Consider the following 17,171-nt stretch of genomic DNA (forward strand, 5'->3'; position numbering starts at 1 on the left):
ATTTTTTAAGAAATATATTTGACATATGAAGTGTAAATTTAAAGTATACAACATGTTAATCTAATACATTTATATACTGTGATGGACTGCCATTGTAGCAATAATTAGCACCTCTCATATTACATAATTATCTTTTCTCTTTAGTAGACCAAATAAGTTTATTTTAAACACAAGTCTTAAACTAGTATTTGTAAGTTTATGAATAATAAACTTATATCTCTTTTATCACATAAATGAGAGTTGACAATTAAAATGGGTCTCTGGGGAATTCCCTGGCAGTTCAGTGGTTAGGATTCTACATTCCCACTGCCAAGAGCCTGGGTTTGATACCTGGTTGGGGAACTAAAATCCCATAAGCCTTGAAGCACAACCAAAAAATAAATAAAATAAATAAATAAAATGAGTCTCTGAACTAATGGTACGACCAAAAGTCATACTTCAGACTAAAATACGGTATGTGAAATAACTTAAGAAAATCATACCTTTCTTTATTTCCAATATCTTCTTCATTCTTTAAATACATTGAAAAATCAATCACTCCAACCTGAAATAAAGTTATTTCTTAGAGCAGAAATACTAGAAGTACCTCCAAAATGCAACTGATTTTCCCCCTTAATTTTTCTTTAGTGTTTAATAGCACTGTTTACACCTGGATCAAAGAGGAAGAGTACAATATGAAAATACTGTGCCTTTGGCACCAGTCATTTTCACTTACTTGTGAATCTAAATCCTCTCCCTTTACACACAGATTAGCATCTATCACATTCAGGCCAACCAGCAGCCCAACAATTACTGCTCCTTCTTCTTCCATCATTAGTGCATGATACTCATAGAATTCACTGTGAAAATTAAAATAATAAAAATTGTAAATTTATTTCAAAAACTAACTTGTAAAATCTCAATACCTTATAACAAGCATGGAACCAATATTAAGTGAGGTATCTTAAAATTAGCCTTTCTATACACAAACGGTCCGTCTAGTCAAGGCTATGGTTTTTCCAGTGGTCATGTATGGATGTGAGAGTTGGACTGTGAAGAAAGCTGAGCGCTGAAGAATTGATGCTTTTGAACTGTGGTGTTGGAGAAGACTCTTGAGAGCCCCTTGGACTGCAAGGAGATCCAACCAGTCCGTTCTGAAGGAGATCAGCCCTGGGATTTCTTTGGAAGGAATGATACTAAAGCTGAAACTCCAGTACTTTGGCCACCTCATGTGAAGAGTTGCTGGGAGGGATTAGGGGCAGGAGGAGAAGGGGACGACAAAGGATGAGATGGCTGGATGGCATCACTGACTCGATGGACGTGAGTCTGAGTGAACTCTGGGAGTTGGTAATGGACGGGGAGGCCTGGAGTCAAGAGTAAAATAAAAAATGACCAGATTCTCCAGAACATCACAGAGGCACTCTGAGAGAATAAGGCCGAATGGAGGGGCTGCCATAGGCCCACTCCTTCTGAAAACTAGTCTCCTTGCTTTGAAAGTCTGTCTTAAACATTTGTCCTTCCATTTAAATAGACAGTTTAAAAATACCCACAATACAGCCAAAGCAGTGGTTCGCATATTCAAGATCTAAAAAGAAACCTCTTCAATTAAAGCCCCAAATTTCAATACAAATTTCCATTCATAGAATTAACTGTAACTTAAAAAATTAAAAATTAAAAATATGACATACAAATTTCCACCTTATTGGCCAATAAAAATCTTACAGTATTCATTTTTCAGGCTAGTTCTTGATCTATGTTATGTCCCCACCGTGGTTTTCTATCTCATTTTTCTCCTTCTTTTATTTTATGCCATCACGATGTGTTTTGTGTGTCTTTTCATACTACATCTTCTATCCTTTTTGGAAGACAGGATATAAATGAAATAAAAAATGAAAATGAACATGATTTAATGGTAATTACCTCAAGAGATCCCTTTGTATAATTAAGCAACGCAGGTAATCAGCCATTTTTTTCTGCATGAGGGCTAATCGAAGCCACGCTCTTGCACGACCCAGGGGGGTCCTGAAAAGCAAAACCAAATGGTCAGAAAACAGTCTCTGCCCAAAGATTATAGACTACATCTCCTACCTTTGTTGAGACATACATTAATAATGAGAAAAGGCAATTAATCATGGTTTTACCTTTGTTTCTAGAGCTTTAAGTCAGTTCTTTGATCATGCAAACCAATCCCTAAGAGCTATTTAAGTCTCTAAGGTAAACCTGAACCTACAGGACATCTAGGTACCACTTCATGCCTTTAAAGAAATGACTCTCTAAACAGGGAGGATATTTCTACAAGATATATTTTGTCAGAATAGGCTTACCCCTCTAAACATGATTATGCAAAATCCATCAGTAAAGGCAGTATGATGCCCTCAAAAAATAACTAGCCTTGTATCTGAATTTTAAAAAGCATAACAATGCTAAGAAGGTATCTAGCTGCTAATTAGAATCATTAGGCTGCTTGCTGTTTTTCAAATGTTTCTTTAACCCAGTTGTCCTTTAGAACATTAAATCTCTCTAACATGGAGGCCTGCTGGGAACAAAACTAATACAACAAATATGTCTGAAAGGTTGTGGCCCAGGGCCATTTTTGCTGGCTATAAGCAGGGTCTCAGACCAGAGGGAGCGCACAGCTCTTCTTAAAACTGAAGGTGTTTGTGCTCAAGATGAAAGTTAATTCTATCTAGGCAAGAGATGTACTGATGTGTACCAGGTAAAAAAAAAAACAAAACACAAGCCACAGTATCTCCTCATGGCAAACTGAACAAAACCAGCTGGAGAAGATAATCCATGCTCATGGAACAGCGGCATGACCTATGCCAAATTCTGAAGCCACCGTCCTGCTAAGGTCACTGTAACAGGGACAGAATACTAGGGGACTGTAAATAGAAAAAATATGGTAGACCGCAGTAAGTTAATGATTACTCAGGAAAGCAGGTTTGCTTAACCACAAAACTATGCAGCAGAAGCAAGAGATGTGCCCCTAAACAATAAAACAACGGTGGCGTGAGACTCACATACTTGCCCGGTGAGCTCAGTATGTTAATGATCCCCAGGACATGCTCTCTGCACACATTTAAAAAAAAAAAAAAGGTAATTTGTGGACCTAGCTTGACGACATAGACATAAGAAAACTCCCCTGCTTAACCTGGAGGAGGAACTAATGATGGAAGCATGATGTCTCCTGAAGAAAGACAAAGGTCTTCACCCCCCTGCCCCCTTTTCCTTTGATTATAAAACTGTAACCTAATAAGTTCTCGGGCACAGTATTTCTCATTCACTTGTAAGACTCACAAGTGTCCTATTCTAATAAATCACTCTGCCTCTTGAATTCCTTTTCTGTGCTGAGACATGAAGGACTATGCTACTGGAGCTCTTCAGAGCCTGTGAAAGGACACCAGACGGTTTTAATTGAAGACAAAATTCATGTGATGTTATACCTCTCAAGGACTTAAACTCATTGAAAATAAAAGTGTGGATGTATTCTCCTGCTAAAAAAAAAATAAATCTCATATCTCTTTTATCCAAGTTATCATTTAGTAAATTAAAACCAAGACTTACAGAGTATGAATGACTTTTTAAAGAGAAATACATCACTCACACTTTTATATTTTCTTATGCAGAAAACTTTTTGTCAGGTAATGTAGGAAAAAACTTAATTGTCACTTCTAACAGCTAACATATTTCTTCTGCTTAGCATTTTAATGAACACTATTCTCCAGAAAATACTTTTTACTTTTGCAGAGTCTGGCTTTTTAAAAACAACATGAACATGTATTTTCATATTAAAATAAAAAGCAATTCTTCCATTTCTGGAGTTTAAATTCCCTTTTCCTCTTTAAAAACTGTGCCTGTGCTCAACCACTCAGGGGTGTCAGACTCTGAGATCTCATGGACTATAGCCCACCAAGCTCCTCTGTCCATGGAATTTTCCATAGATGAATACTAGAGTGCGGGCTCTTTCCAAACCAGGGGTCAAACCCACATCTCTTGCACTGGCAGGCTTTTTTTTTTTTTTTTTTTTTTACCATTGGGCCACCTGGGAAGCCCTGTTAAAAACTGTGATACCTTATACACCACTGAGAGGAATATGAAGTGTGAACATCACTTGCTATTTAATTCTAAAACCTGGGTTTAAATCCTGGCTCTGCCATTTTTTAAAAAATAACTTGACTGATTGACTTAGGCTGTGCTGGGTCTTCATTGCTTCGGGCGGGTTTTCTCTCATTTTGGTGAGCAGGGGCTACTCTTGGTTGTGGTACGCAGGCTTCTCCATGCGGTGGCTTCTCTTACCGTGGAGCACAGGCTCCAGTAGCTGCAGCTCCCAGGCTCTAGAAGTGGGTTCTAGAGCACAGGCTCAGTAGTTGTGGCACTCAGGCTTAGCTGTTCTATGGCATGTGGAATCTTCCCAGACTAGGGAAAGAACCTGAGTCCCCTGTACTGGCAGATGGATTCTTATCCACTGCACCACAGGGAAATCTGTGGCTCTGCCACTTATAATTTCTTTGATCTTTACTTTTTACATCTATATAATTATTAATAAACTCTACTCTAAGAATGATTTAAGCACTAAATGAGATAATTCATGTAAAACAGTTATCGTATTACCCTGATACACTGCCATTTATTTTGAGCACTCAAGTATAACTTGCAAACATTTGGATGATGTAACAACAGAAAACATTACCATATTCCCAAAACCCTAAATCGTAAAGCTAAGAGAAAGCAGACTTAAAGAAAGTAGGGAAAACCACTAGACCATTCAGATCAGATCAGATCAGTTGCTCAGTCGTGTCCGACTCTTTGCAACCCCATGAATTGCAGCACAGCAGGCCTCCCTGTCCATCACCAACTCCCAGAGTTCACTCAGACTCACGTCCATCAAGTCAGTGATTCGATACAACCACCTCATCCTCTTTCATCCCCTTCTCCTCCTGCCCCCAATCCCTCCCAGCATCAGAGTCTTTTCCAATGAGTCAATTCTTCGCATGAGGTGGCCAAAGTACTGGAGTTTCAGCTTTAGCATCATTCCTTCCAAAGAAATCCCACGGCTGATCTCCTTCAGAATGGACTGGGTGGATCTCCTTGCAGTCCAAGGGACTCTCAAGAGTCTTCTCCAACACCACAGTTCAAAAGCATCAATTCTTTGGTGCTCAGCCTTCTTCACAGTCCAACTCTCACATCCATACATGACCACAGGAAAAACCATAGCCTTGACTAGACGAACCTTTGTTGGCAAAGTAATGTCTCTGCTTTTGAATATGCAATCTAGGTTGGTCATAACTTTCCTTCCAAGGAGTAAGCGTCTTTTAATTTCATGGCTGCAGTCATCATCTGCAGTGATTTTGGAGCCCAGAAAAATAAAGTCTGACACTGTTTCCACTGTTTCCCCATCTATTTCCCATGAAGTGATGGGACCAGATGCCATGATCTTAGTTTTCTGAGTGTTGAGCTTCAAGCCAACTTTTTCACTCTCCACTATCACTTACATCAAGAGGCTTTTTAGTTCCTCTTCAGACCATTCAGATATGACCTAAATCAAATCCCTTACGATTATACAGTGGAAGTGACAAATAGATTCATAGGATTAGATCTGATAGACAGAGTGCCTGAAGAATATGGACAGAGGTTGGTGACACTGTATAGGAGACAGGGATCAAGACTATCCCCAAGAAAAAGAAATGCAAAAAAGCAAAATGGCTGTCTGAGGGGACCTTACAAATACCCGTGAAAAGAAGAGAAGTGAAAAGCAAAGGAGAAAAGGAAAGATATACCCATTTGAATGCAGAGTTCCAAAGAATAGCAAGGAGAGATAAGAAAGCCTTCCTCAGTGATCAGTGCAAGAAAATAGGAGGAAAACAATAGAATGGGAAAGACTAGAGATCTCTTCAAGAAAATCGGAAATACCAAGGGAACACTGCATGCAAAGATGGCACAATAACGGACAGAAATGGTACGGATATACAAAAGCAGAAGATATTAAGAAGAGGTGCAAAAACACACAGAACTATACGAAAAAGATCTTCACGACCCACATAATCAGTATGGTATGATCACTCACCTAGAACCAGACATCCTAGAATGAGAAGTCAAGTGGACCTTAGGAAGCATCACTACAAACAAAGCTAGTGGAGGTGATGGAATTCCAATGGAGCTATTTCAAATCCTGAAAGACGATGCTGTGAAAGTGCTGCACTCAACATGCCAGCAAATTTGGAAAACTCAGCAGTGGCCACAGGACTGGAAAAGGTCAGTTTTCATTCCAATCCTAAAGAAAGGCAATGCCAAAGAATGCTCAAACTACCGCACAATTGCTCTCATCTCACATGCTAGTAAAGTAATGCTCAAAATTCTCCAAGCCAGGCTTCAGCAATATGTGAACCATGAACTTCCAGATGTTCAATCTGGTTTTAGAAAAGGCAGAGGAACCAGAGATCAAATTGCCAACATCCGCTGGATCATTGAAAAAGGAAGAGAGTTCCAGAAAAACATCTATTTCTGCTTTATTGACTATGCCAAAGCCTTTGACTGTGGATCACATCAAACTGTGGAAAATTCTTAAAAAGATGGGAATACCAGACCACCTGACCTGCCTCTTGAGAAACTTGTATGCAGGTCAGGAAGCAACAGTTAGAACTGGACATGAAACAACAGACTGGTTCCAAATAGGAAAAGGAGTACGTCAAGGCTGTATACTGTCACCCTGGTTATTTAATTTATATGCAGAGTACATCATGAGAAACGCTGGGCTGGAGGAAGCACAAGTGGAATCAAGATTGCTGGGAGAAATAACAATAACCTCAGATATGCAGATGACACCACCCTTATGGCAGAAAGCGAAGAACTAAAGAGCCTCTTGATGAAAGTGAAAGAGCAGAGTGAAAAAGTTGGCTTAAAGCTCAACATTCAGAAAACTAAGATCATGGCATCCAGTCCCATCACTTCATGGGAAATAGATGGGGAAACAGCGGAAACAGTGGCTGACTTGATTTTTTGGGGCTCCAAAACCACTGCAGATGCTGACTGCAGCCATGAAATTAAAAGAAGCTTGCTCCTTGGAAGAAAAGTTATGACCAACCTGAAAGTGAAACTGAAAGTGAAGTCGCTCAGTCGTGTCCAACTCTGAGACCTTATGGACTGTAGCCTATGAGGCTCCTCCGTCCATGGGATTTTCCAGGCAAGAATGCTGGAGTGGACTGCCATTTCCTTCTCCAGGGGATCTTCCCAACCCAGGAATCGAACCTGGGTCTCCCGCATTGCGGGCAGACACTTTACCGTCTGAGCCACCAGGGAAGCCCACCTATTAAAAAGTAGAGACATTACTTTGACAACAAAGGTCTGTCTAATCAAGGCTATGGTTTTTCCAGTAGTCATGTATGGACATGAGAGTTGGACTATAAGAAAGCTGAGCACCGAAGAATTGACGGTTTTGAACTGTGGTGTTGGAGAAGATTCTTGAGAGTCCCTTGGACTGCAAGGAGATCCAACCAGTCCATCCTAAAGGAAGTCAGTCCTGAATATTCATTGGAAGGACTGATGCTGAAGCTGAAACTCCAATACTTTGGCCACCTGATGCAAAGAGCTGACTCATTTGAAAAGACCCAGATGCTGGGAAAGATGGAAGGCGGGAGGAGAAGGAGACGACAGAGGATGAGATGGTTGGATGGCATCACCGACTCAATGGACATGAGTTTGAGTAAGCTCCGAGAGTTGGTGATGGACAGGGAGGCCTGGTGTGCTGCAGTCCATGGGGTTGCAAAGAGTCAGACACGACTGAGCGACTGAACTGAACTGAAATGAAGAGAAAGCAAACTGATAAATCTGACAAAAAATGGTAAGCATTTTTTCTAAAAAAGTTATCTCTTTCACAAGAATTAAGATAATTAAAGGAAGCTCTTATATCTTAATCATACCCTGAAGAACATAAGAACCCAGGCTTAACAACAAAAAACCTGCAAAAACTTTTCAACATTCATGAGTTACTAGCTATAACATTCAGCTTTTAAGACATTTCATATACCGTTTCTCCTCAGTATTGGGACCCCCTCGGATACCAAAATCCATGGATACTCAAGTCCCTCTTATAAAATAGCATAGTATTTGTGTATTACCTATGCACATTCTCCCATACATTCTAAATCATCTCTAGATTATTTATAATAGTTAATACAATGTAAATACTATGTAAAGAATTGCCCACCTGTGACAAATTCAAGTTTTGCTTTTTGGAACTTTCTAGAAAATCTCTTTTTCAAACAGTTTTGATCCAAAGTTGGTCGAATCCACAGATGCAGAACCTACAGATATTAAGGGCCCACTCTACCTTCATCTGGTCAATCAGGCAGGTGATATTATAGATCCCAATTTTCACAACAAGGGAAGTAATTTGCCCAAGTCTTGTGGTATATAAATGGCTTACTGGTGAATTCAAATCTCCTGAGCCTCTGTCCTGGATTTAACCTAAATAGTACTGATGGCCTACTGCTGCAAACTAGCTTTAGACTCAGGAAACAGAACTGCGTAATTGATACACCCTATCTTCAAAGAACTTCCCTATTTCCTGCAATGCAATGCAGAATTTAGGTAAGTGGTACAACACAGGAGTGAATACAGTGATAAGAATATAAAAGAAAGAGCACTTAATTCTTATTGAAGGGGCTAAGAAAAGTTTCATAAAGGAAATAAAATTTGAACTGATTAATAGTAAACAGAATTGTATTAGAGAATGCAAGAAGGCTACACAAGGCAGAGAGAATATAATAGAGTAGAGTGTGAGGTGCTTTTAAGGAACAGTAAACACAGGTCTACGGTTAGGGATGAACAAGTCATAGGGCTACTTACTTAAGACCAGGTAAGTCCCGGACACTGGCTCCTATTTCCTCCGCTTCCGGGTACAGCTTCTCCACCAGTTCCAAAGGGCCCCAGATGGTTTTGTTGTGACTTAGAAATGATTTTCTCACTTTAAAAAGGAAGTATAATAAACGCATACAACTTACACATGCAAAACTGTACTAACTTCTTGTTCAATATTTAGTTTCAACATTTCTAACGCAACGTGGTTTTTCAGACAGCCTTTCCTCTCTTGTCACTATATAGCCCGACTGAACAGAAGCCTGTTTCTCAGGATTCTGATATTTCCCTTATCAGAAACATGCATCTTGGCCATTCTTCCACATCAGAAATATGCAAGTAGGCAATTAAAGTAAAAAACAACGAGGCTCATTCTTTACCAGTACCGAAATAAGACTGGTGGCCCTAGTTGGTTGATCTTTACCAATTTATTAAATAAACCAAAGACAAATAGTTATTTTACTTTTAAACACAAAAAAAATTGCAACTTTACTTTTCCTTTTATTTGTTTCTAAGATTTGGGTAATATAAAACCATGAAATCACTATGTTTCTTTCTTAATACTGACCAAATCTCCTGTAAATTCAGTACTCTTATGATACGCACCACCCAACAAGATAGGTAATTTTTCTTTGGGAAGAAAAATCAATCAGCACAAAGTCGCTTTACAATGATTCATAAAAATACGCATTTGACTATTAGAATATGCCTCATGATATTTTGTGAGGTAAAGGAAAATAAATTCGGAAAAGAGTTTAAAATGTAACTACTTGGGCCATCATTTGGCAAATTCAATTTTAGCAAGTTGGAGGAAAATAAAGATCTACGTCACTATTTTTTTTTAATAGAAAGGAAGTTTTTCAAAACACAAATTTAAACTCAAGGCCTAAGATAAGATTGTCAACTTCCTTATGTTTTAAAAGAAGTACTCAGAGAGTGGGACTATGAAGAGTTGGCAAAAATGTGGGGAAAGAAACACAGTCACTGTTGTTTGATCAGTGAAGTCTTTAAAGACAGAAGTTGCCTCTATCCTTTGACCCAGATATTCGACTCCAAGGAGTCCTAATGAAACCATAGCATTTGTACACGTGTACAAATGTATAAATCCAAAGATGTCCTTACAGCACAATTTTAATAATAAAAACTGGAAGTAACCTAAGTGTACATTGAGGACAGTAGTAAAATAAGTCATGGTATGCATATATAATGAAATATTATACATTATGTATATTATACATACGCTATGAAGGCAATGGCACCCCACTCCAGTACTCTTGCCTGGAAAATCCATGGACAGGGGAGCCTGGTAGGCTGCAGTCCATGGGGTCCATAAGAGTCGGACATGATTGAGCGACTTCACTTTCACTTTTCTCTTTCATGCATTGGAGAAGGAAATGGCAACCCACTCCAGTATTCTTGCCTGGAGAATCCCAGGGATGGTGGAGCCTGGTGGGCTGCCGTCTATGGGGTCACACAGAGTTGGACACGACTGAAATGACTTAGCATTAGCATTAGCATGAAATATTCTACATATACTATGAAATACTATACATATACTATGAAATATTATACATATACTATGAAATATTATTCACTATTATCATCATTTTCAGGGAGTACTCACATTTCTACAACAACCCAATCCAGAGGACAATTTTTCTAGACATGTTTTCCACGCACTGCTGCTGCTGCTGCTAAGTCGCGTCAGTCGTGTCCGACTCTGTGCGACCGCATAGACAGCAGCCCAACAGGCTCCTCTGTCCCTGGGATTCTCCAGGCAAGAACAGTGGAGTGGGTTGCCATTTCCTTCTCCAATGCATGAAAGTGTAAAGTGAAAGTGAAGTCGCTCAGTTGTGTCCGACTCTTAGCGACCCCATGGACTGTAGCCCACCAGGCTCCTCCATCCATGGGATTCTCCAGGCAAGAGTACTGGAGTGGGGTGCCGTTGCCTTCTCCGATGCACTAAGGAGGTTTATATTTCAACAATCAAGTGTTTTAATGTATTTGTTGAAGAGAGCACTGCTGCTGCTGCTGCTGCTAAGTTGCTTCAGTCGTGTCGGACTCTGTGCGACCCCATAGACGGCAGCCCACCAGGCTCCCCCGTCCCTGGGATTCTCCAGGCAAGAATACTGGAGTGGGTTGCCATTTCCTTCTCCAATGCATGAAAGTGAAAAGTGAAAGTGAAGTCACTCACTCGTGCCTGACTCTTAGCAATCCCATGGACTGGAGCCTACCAGGCTCCTCCGTCCATAGGATTTTCCAGGCAAGAGTACTGGAGTGGGGTGCCATTGCCTTCTCCGGAAGAGAGCACAAACTAGTAATAATAGTTCATACCAGCATTATCAAGCTTAAATTTTTCTAAATAACTCTATAGTTGTCCTAAAATGGAAAAAAATAAAAATAAAAATAAATAAAATGGAAAAAAGTTCGGAGTATGCTGAGAAAATAATTTAAATCAAATACACGTTTTACAAAACACTAAGGATTTTCTGAAGACCACCCATGAGGAAACATAAAGCAGTAGGGTATTTTCTCCAAAAACCAACCCACCCAGCATTTTTAAAGTGACAGTAATTATGGCCTCAAAAAAAAAAATTACATTTTTAAGGATGTTTAAGATGGGAGGGGGGCCGCTCCAAAGTTGATTTTTTAAAAATTTTCCAGTACCTTTAAGACCATGTTTCAGACAATGTTCCATAACAACGAAGAACTGCTGCAAGGGGGGATAATCAGAATCCAAAGTGCGGCCAAAACTTAGAGCAGATTCAATGAGTCCTTTGATACTGAGTTTAGCCATGTTTAACAAGTTTGCTCTCTCTACAGCTGTGGGGTCTTTTGTAGCTGAAAGCACAAGAAAGGAGTCCAACATCACTTGCAAGACCTGATATCAAAAAATATCCAAACCATTTTCTTCCCCTACAAAACCAAGACTGGTCTGCTTCTCCTTGGTGGACAAGTCTTCCTAACTAACCTACACCCCTAGTTAACTTTCTTTCTATGTCTCTCATGCATACCATAGGACAATGCTCACTCCAGTTAAAGTTTATGAATTATTCTCAAAATCCTGCTAATTGGCTATTCTCAAGTATTCATTTTACAATTTTTCTGTGGAGTTTAAGTGTGGAGTAATGTTTAAGGGTCTGGTACAAAGGCGGACAGCAGGAACTGTCAAGGATGAATTCAAAGGCAAAAAAGTACTCTGAATAAACTGGCAATAAAATAAAAAGTAGTTAAAATTCTAAGATTCCAGTTTCACCCACAACAAACATGACAGGTAAATAATAAAACAGGGAGATACAAGAAAAGCCATTCAACTCTAACTCATTTTAACCCTCTACCTTGCTTTTTTCATTGCAATTGTAGTTTTGTATTCCGGGACTCATTTCCCCAGAGGAAATAAAAGCAGGATCCAGTTTCACGTGAAAGTTCCCTGACCTTCCATACAGCTGATCCAGTTAAATACCAAGTTAATGGATGCATTTTTAAAAATTGATTTTAACTGATATTTTCAATTCACAGAAGATTTTCTTCCACACAAATTTTATCCTCAGTTTCTTATAAATTCAGATGCTCCCCATACTCTCATTACTGTTGTGCTGGCAGAAATATTTTCAGCAAACACAGATGACAAAATGAAGTGCAAAAAATAAAGCACTTTCGTATACCGTCTCATAGTCTTTTGACAAATTTCCTAGTTCAAGTAAACCAAGTGTCAGTTTTTTCTTCACTGGATAAATAGTCCAGGATTCCTAATGATCTAGTATTCTAGTTCTGATCACAGACAGCTAGGCGTGAAGCCTGACACTGAATCCTAAGCAACGTAAAAATGCAGTCACAAATACTATAGCCAAGCTAGCTTTTGGAGAATCTCCTCACAAGACATCATTTCTTCCAATCTGCATCGTGATGTGACTCCTTTTTCGGAGACGAAACCAGTCGATATTTCATAGTCTGCAGCAATTCTCATTTTTCTTAACAGTGCCCATCACAATATGTAATGTATAATGAGACAATCAAGACAAACGGCTCCTTTATAACTAAATGCTCGGAGGAAGGTCCTGGTGGGCGCCGTCAGCTTCCTAAGAGCGTTTACACCTGAGCCGCGCCACGCCCGGGCTCGGGGATGCGTCTGACCGCGTTGCGGCCCCCACACTCGGCCAATGGCGGGTTCCAGCATCTTGCCTGGGCCTAGAACCCCTTCCCTGCCTCCCTGCCTCCCTTCCTCCTAAACAGCAAGACTGCCCAAGGGCTCCGGACACCGCCAGCACCCTCACAGAGGGCTCACCCGGGGTCCTGCGCCGCATCGCTGTCCCTCTCCCGCCCTCGGCGTCCGGAACCCAGGCCAAATCATGAGACGCTTCCCTCCGCCTCCCCCAAACCTGAAAAGTCATCGCCCTTCCCCGATTGTTCCCCCGACCCTGGAGCGGCACCCCGGCTGGCCCTGTGCTGGCTCCCTGTAAGCCGTCGAGCCGCGAAACCTTGGCCATTAGGCCCCCGAACTGGGGCGGAGGCTGGAGGGAACGAGGGGCGGCCGCGCGTTGCCATGGCGACCCCGGGCGCCCCTGCGTCCCCGGCTGCCCCCGCCCAGCCCCAAGCCCAGGTTCGGACCCCAGTCTGGACTCGCAGGCCTCGATGCCCACACCGCCAGTCCGCCTCCCCTGGCCGCGGCCTCAGCCAGCACGGAGGGCCGGGCGTCCACTCGCGGCCCGCTCCCCTTACCCATGGCGGCGGTGGCGATACAGTCTCGGGCGGGGACTCCCTGGGCCCCGCCAGCAGCTCCCTTCGGGCGCGCGGCGGCCGCCACGGCGTCTGCAACCAGGCCCGCTGCGGCCCACAGCGCTCCCGGCGGCGGGAGGACGCCCAGGTGGTTCTGCGGCGCCCGCGTCGGGCGGGGGACTCTAGAGCCTGCAGCCGGCCTCGGAGAAATCCGCCCTCGCTGAGCCTCTCCGCGTCCAGCCGGACCGGAAGAAGGAGCGTGAGGGAGACCTCGGGTTGTGGAGCCAGAAGGCGGACTCTGATCTCTCATTTGCGGGCTTCGCCGGAGCACTAGGGTTCCATTTCCAAGGGGAGGCGAGCAAGCCACGTGCAAAGGTTTTCATCTGCAAGGTCCAGCTGGGTTTAATCTAACACACCTGACCACGCCCCTGCTTCAGTAACTCGTAGGGGACCAAAAGAATTTAGAAAATCTGAAGCAATTAACAGTAGGCAGAAATCTATTTAGCCCAAATTTTAACCAGTAAGTCCACTGGTTTATAAAAAGCAAGGAGGAACAGTCTCAGAAATCAAAGGTGCAGAGATAAAACCTGCGTTTTCTCATTTCAGAGAGGAAAAATCCCTCATGGACACTAGGTTTTAAGTTGTATCAATTTGCGGAAAGTAAGCTGTTACCTAGTTAGATCAGCAATTGTTAAGATGGTGGCCGAGTTAGAAATAGACTGGTGTTTTGTGGAAATGGTGAGATGTTTATCTCATCACATTGGCCAGCGTACAGTTCTCATGCTTCTTGACTTCTTTTGGTTTTTAATTTTTTATTGTGAAACAACCCTACATAGATAAAAATGTATAAAGCATACCTATACGTTTAAAGAATCATAAACAGATGGATAAAGAGCACCAGATCAAGCAAGCATAGGAGTCATCTTGAGGGTAGGGGGAAGCCTTTAGCCACAATGTCCCTAGAAGTAAATGTGATCCTGAATTCCGAGTCGTTTCCTTGCTTTTCTGCATGCTACTACCACATAAGTATGTGCCCCTAATCAACGTAGTTTATTTTTCCTGTTCACAAACTTTTTGGGATAACATTACGAACATTACTTGTTTCTGGTGTTCAACATCATCTATGTCCATGAGGAGTTTCCAGTTTATACGTACATCCTGGTTCCTACGTGCAGGAGTCTCTTGGCCATGTAAAAAGAATAGACTTGCTGAAAATCAAGTATGCCTTTCTTTAAGTTTACCAACTCATGCCAAAGTGTTTTCAAAATTTCTCATAATTTACACTATCAGCAGTGTTGTTTTTCTATTGCTGTGTCCATTGTAATGCCTAGAATTGTGAGGATTTCTTCATTTTTTTGGCCAGTCTTGTGGGTAGATTGCATGGCAGATTTTTTATTTCTCTCATTACTGATGACATTGAGAACTCTGTTTACTACTTGGAATTTCATTTTTACAAAGAAATGGTGCCTGTTTTACTATTGACTTACCTTTTTATTGACTTGTTCAAGTTACTTAATGTTCTACATACTAATTTCATGTCAGTTGTGTGTTGCCAATAACTTTGGGCTAATTTTTTTTCTCTCCTTATGGCAACTTTTGACTAAATATAAATTCTTAATTTTCCTGTAGTGAATTTATAGTTTATGCCTTAGTATCTTAAGGAGCCTCCTTATTCCAAAGTTATGAAGATTTTTTTCTTTTACTAATTACAAGAACTTCCCTGGTGGGCCAGCAACTAAGACTCCAAGCTCACAAATGCAGAGGGTCTGGGTTCAATCCCCAGTCAGGGAACTAGATTCTGCATGCCACAACTAAAGATCCCAGGGTGCTGCCACTAAGACCCCGTGCAAACAAATAAATATTTTAAAAAAGAATGATAGTTTTGCCTTTCATATTTAGGCCTGTTATTGCACCCAGAATTTTAGTGATTAAAGATAATGTCAAGTTTCATTTCTTTGGCTGTCAGTTCCTAGGCCAACGCCTCGTTTGATTTTCAGAACCACCCCATGAGAAAGGAATTACTTCTGTTTTACAGATAAAACTAACCTCAGAAAAGATTAAATAACTTGCCCAAAGTCACAGTACTACTGACACAACCATAAGCTGAACTAATAAAAAAGTAGCCTCTATTTTTATAATCTCAAAATACATCTGTGGGTATTTTTTTTTTAACTTTTTGGCCATATCCCGAGGGATGTGGGATCTTAGTGCCCCAACCAGGGATTTAACCCTCATGCCCTGCGTTGGAAGTATAGAGTCTTAACCGCTAGACAAAAAAAGTCCCTGTCTGTGATTTTTACAGTGCTTCAAGGAGTCTAAAACTCACATGTCTAACCCCTTCCATTATCTTGCTGTTAAACACTGAAATGAATGAATGTTCATTTTTCTCCTCTCCAAATGATGAGTACAAAAGGAGGGACTTGTATTCTAAGTGCATTTAGAAAAGCAAGTAAAATTAAGATTATATATTTATTTTAGAAAACCATGAGAACAAAGGAAAAGTTTTATTTCCTAGATTGCTTTCCCCCCATTGTAACAAGTAGTAAACAAATCTTGTTCAGTAATAGACTCACTTTATTTAAAGCTAAGAAATATCTCTTCGAGGGAGATGTTAAGCTCCAAAATACACATTTGCCAGATACTCTAGTCACCTTGTATTGAACAGAATTTGGAATTAGGGTGTATGTTTAAACCTTATTACACTGAACAATTTTAAACTAGAATATTAGTCTGTTCTGAGTATACAGATTTGGTTAACAGCCACAAAGGTGATGGTTGAAGCCAATGACTGTCCAAGGAGGGAGAACAGGACCAGACCAAACACAGAGCTCTGGGAAAGACCAGTCTTTAGAAAGTGAGAGATGAAGAAGAAAAGAAGAGAACCAGAAGAGGCAGCAAGAGAACTCAGGAGACAGGAACTCGGAGCTGATTCAGGAATGGGGACACTGGAATGGCTACCCTTTCCTCACAACCTGGCTTGCCACCATAAGGAAGACCTTGTCTAGGCTAATGGTGCTCTTGACGTGGACCTGCACAAAGTGAGTATCCGATAACATCAGTGACTGGTAGCCATTGCCGCCTTAGTCCTTGGCATGGATGGCATAAACTGCATTATTAACAATTTGAGGGCCCAGTCTGGGTTTAACTTCCAGCTCACTCAATCCCGCCAACTCACAGCATCTTATGTATAAAAGATGAGTCCTATTTCTTTGAAATAAGTGCTTAGAATCTTGTAATCAATACAGATTCCCAAATGACAAGAAACATGGAACTCCTCCCTAGGTTCTTCTTCCATTGGGCTTTACTGTGCAGGCCATACAAATCTGTAAAGCAGCCATTAGTGAAGCCAAAGAATTTTCTTATTCTAGGAACTGAAATTATCTTAGATTCATTCCTGTTATGTAAATTAATGATAACCAACCAATATTTAAGCCTTATCTCTGCAACTTCCTTGTTTTTCCTGTCGAATCCATAGTCTCTCCGTGATTAGCTCCATCCTATGCATGTCAGCACGCCTTGGTTTCAGCTTTAGAACATTGTCAATATTTCACTTCTCAATACTGGAAAAAATGGTGGACAACCCTGAACTTAATTATTATTTAGTATTAATCATTGACACAGTG

General features: G+C 41.0%; 1 protein-coding gene across 8 annotated transcripts in view; it reads right to left on the reverse strand.

Annotated features, from left to right (window-relative positions):
- RUFY2 (RUN and FYVE domain containing 2) overlaps positions 1-13,873 on the reverse strand; it is a 44,954-nt gene extending 31,081 nt beyond the window's left edge. For 4 of the 8 annotated variants that reach the window (XR_003509175.1, XM_027530539.1, XM_027530538.1 and 1 more), the window contains exons 1-6: positions 13,552-13,873; positions 11,500-11,673; positions 8,824-8,941; positions 1,900-2,001; positions 716-839; positions 483-544 (exon numbers count right to left, since the gene is read on the reverse strand). Coding sequence is in view for 7 of the 8 variants with exons in the window: in XM_027530539.1 (XP_027386340.1) it covers positions 483-544; positions 716-839; positions 1,900-2,001; positions 8,824-8,941; positions 11,500-11,673; positions 13,552-13,858 (887 nt within the window). In the remaining variant the exon portion in view is untranslated. The other 4 variants (XM_027530541.1, XM_027530540.1, XM_027530543.1 and 1 more) reach the window with 4 other exon arrangements.
- Positions 13,874-17,171: the final 3,298 nt, after the last annotated feature.

This window comes from Bos indicus x Bos taurus, chromosome 28 (genome assembly GCF_003369695.1).
Source record: "Bos indicus x Bos taurus breed Angus x Brahman F1 hybrid chromosome 28, Bos_hybrid_MaternalHap_v2.0, whole genome shotgun sequence".
NCBI classification, from domain to species: Eukaryota; Metazoa; Chordata; class Mammalia; order Artiodactyla; family Bovidae; genus Bos; species Bos indicus x Bos taurus.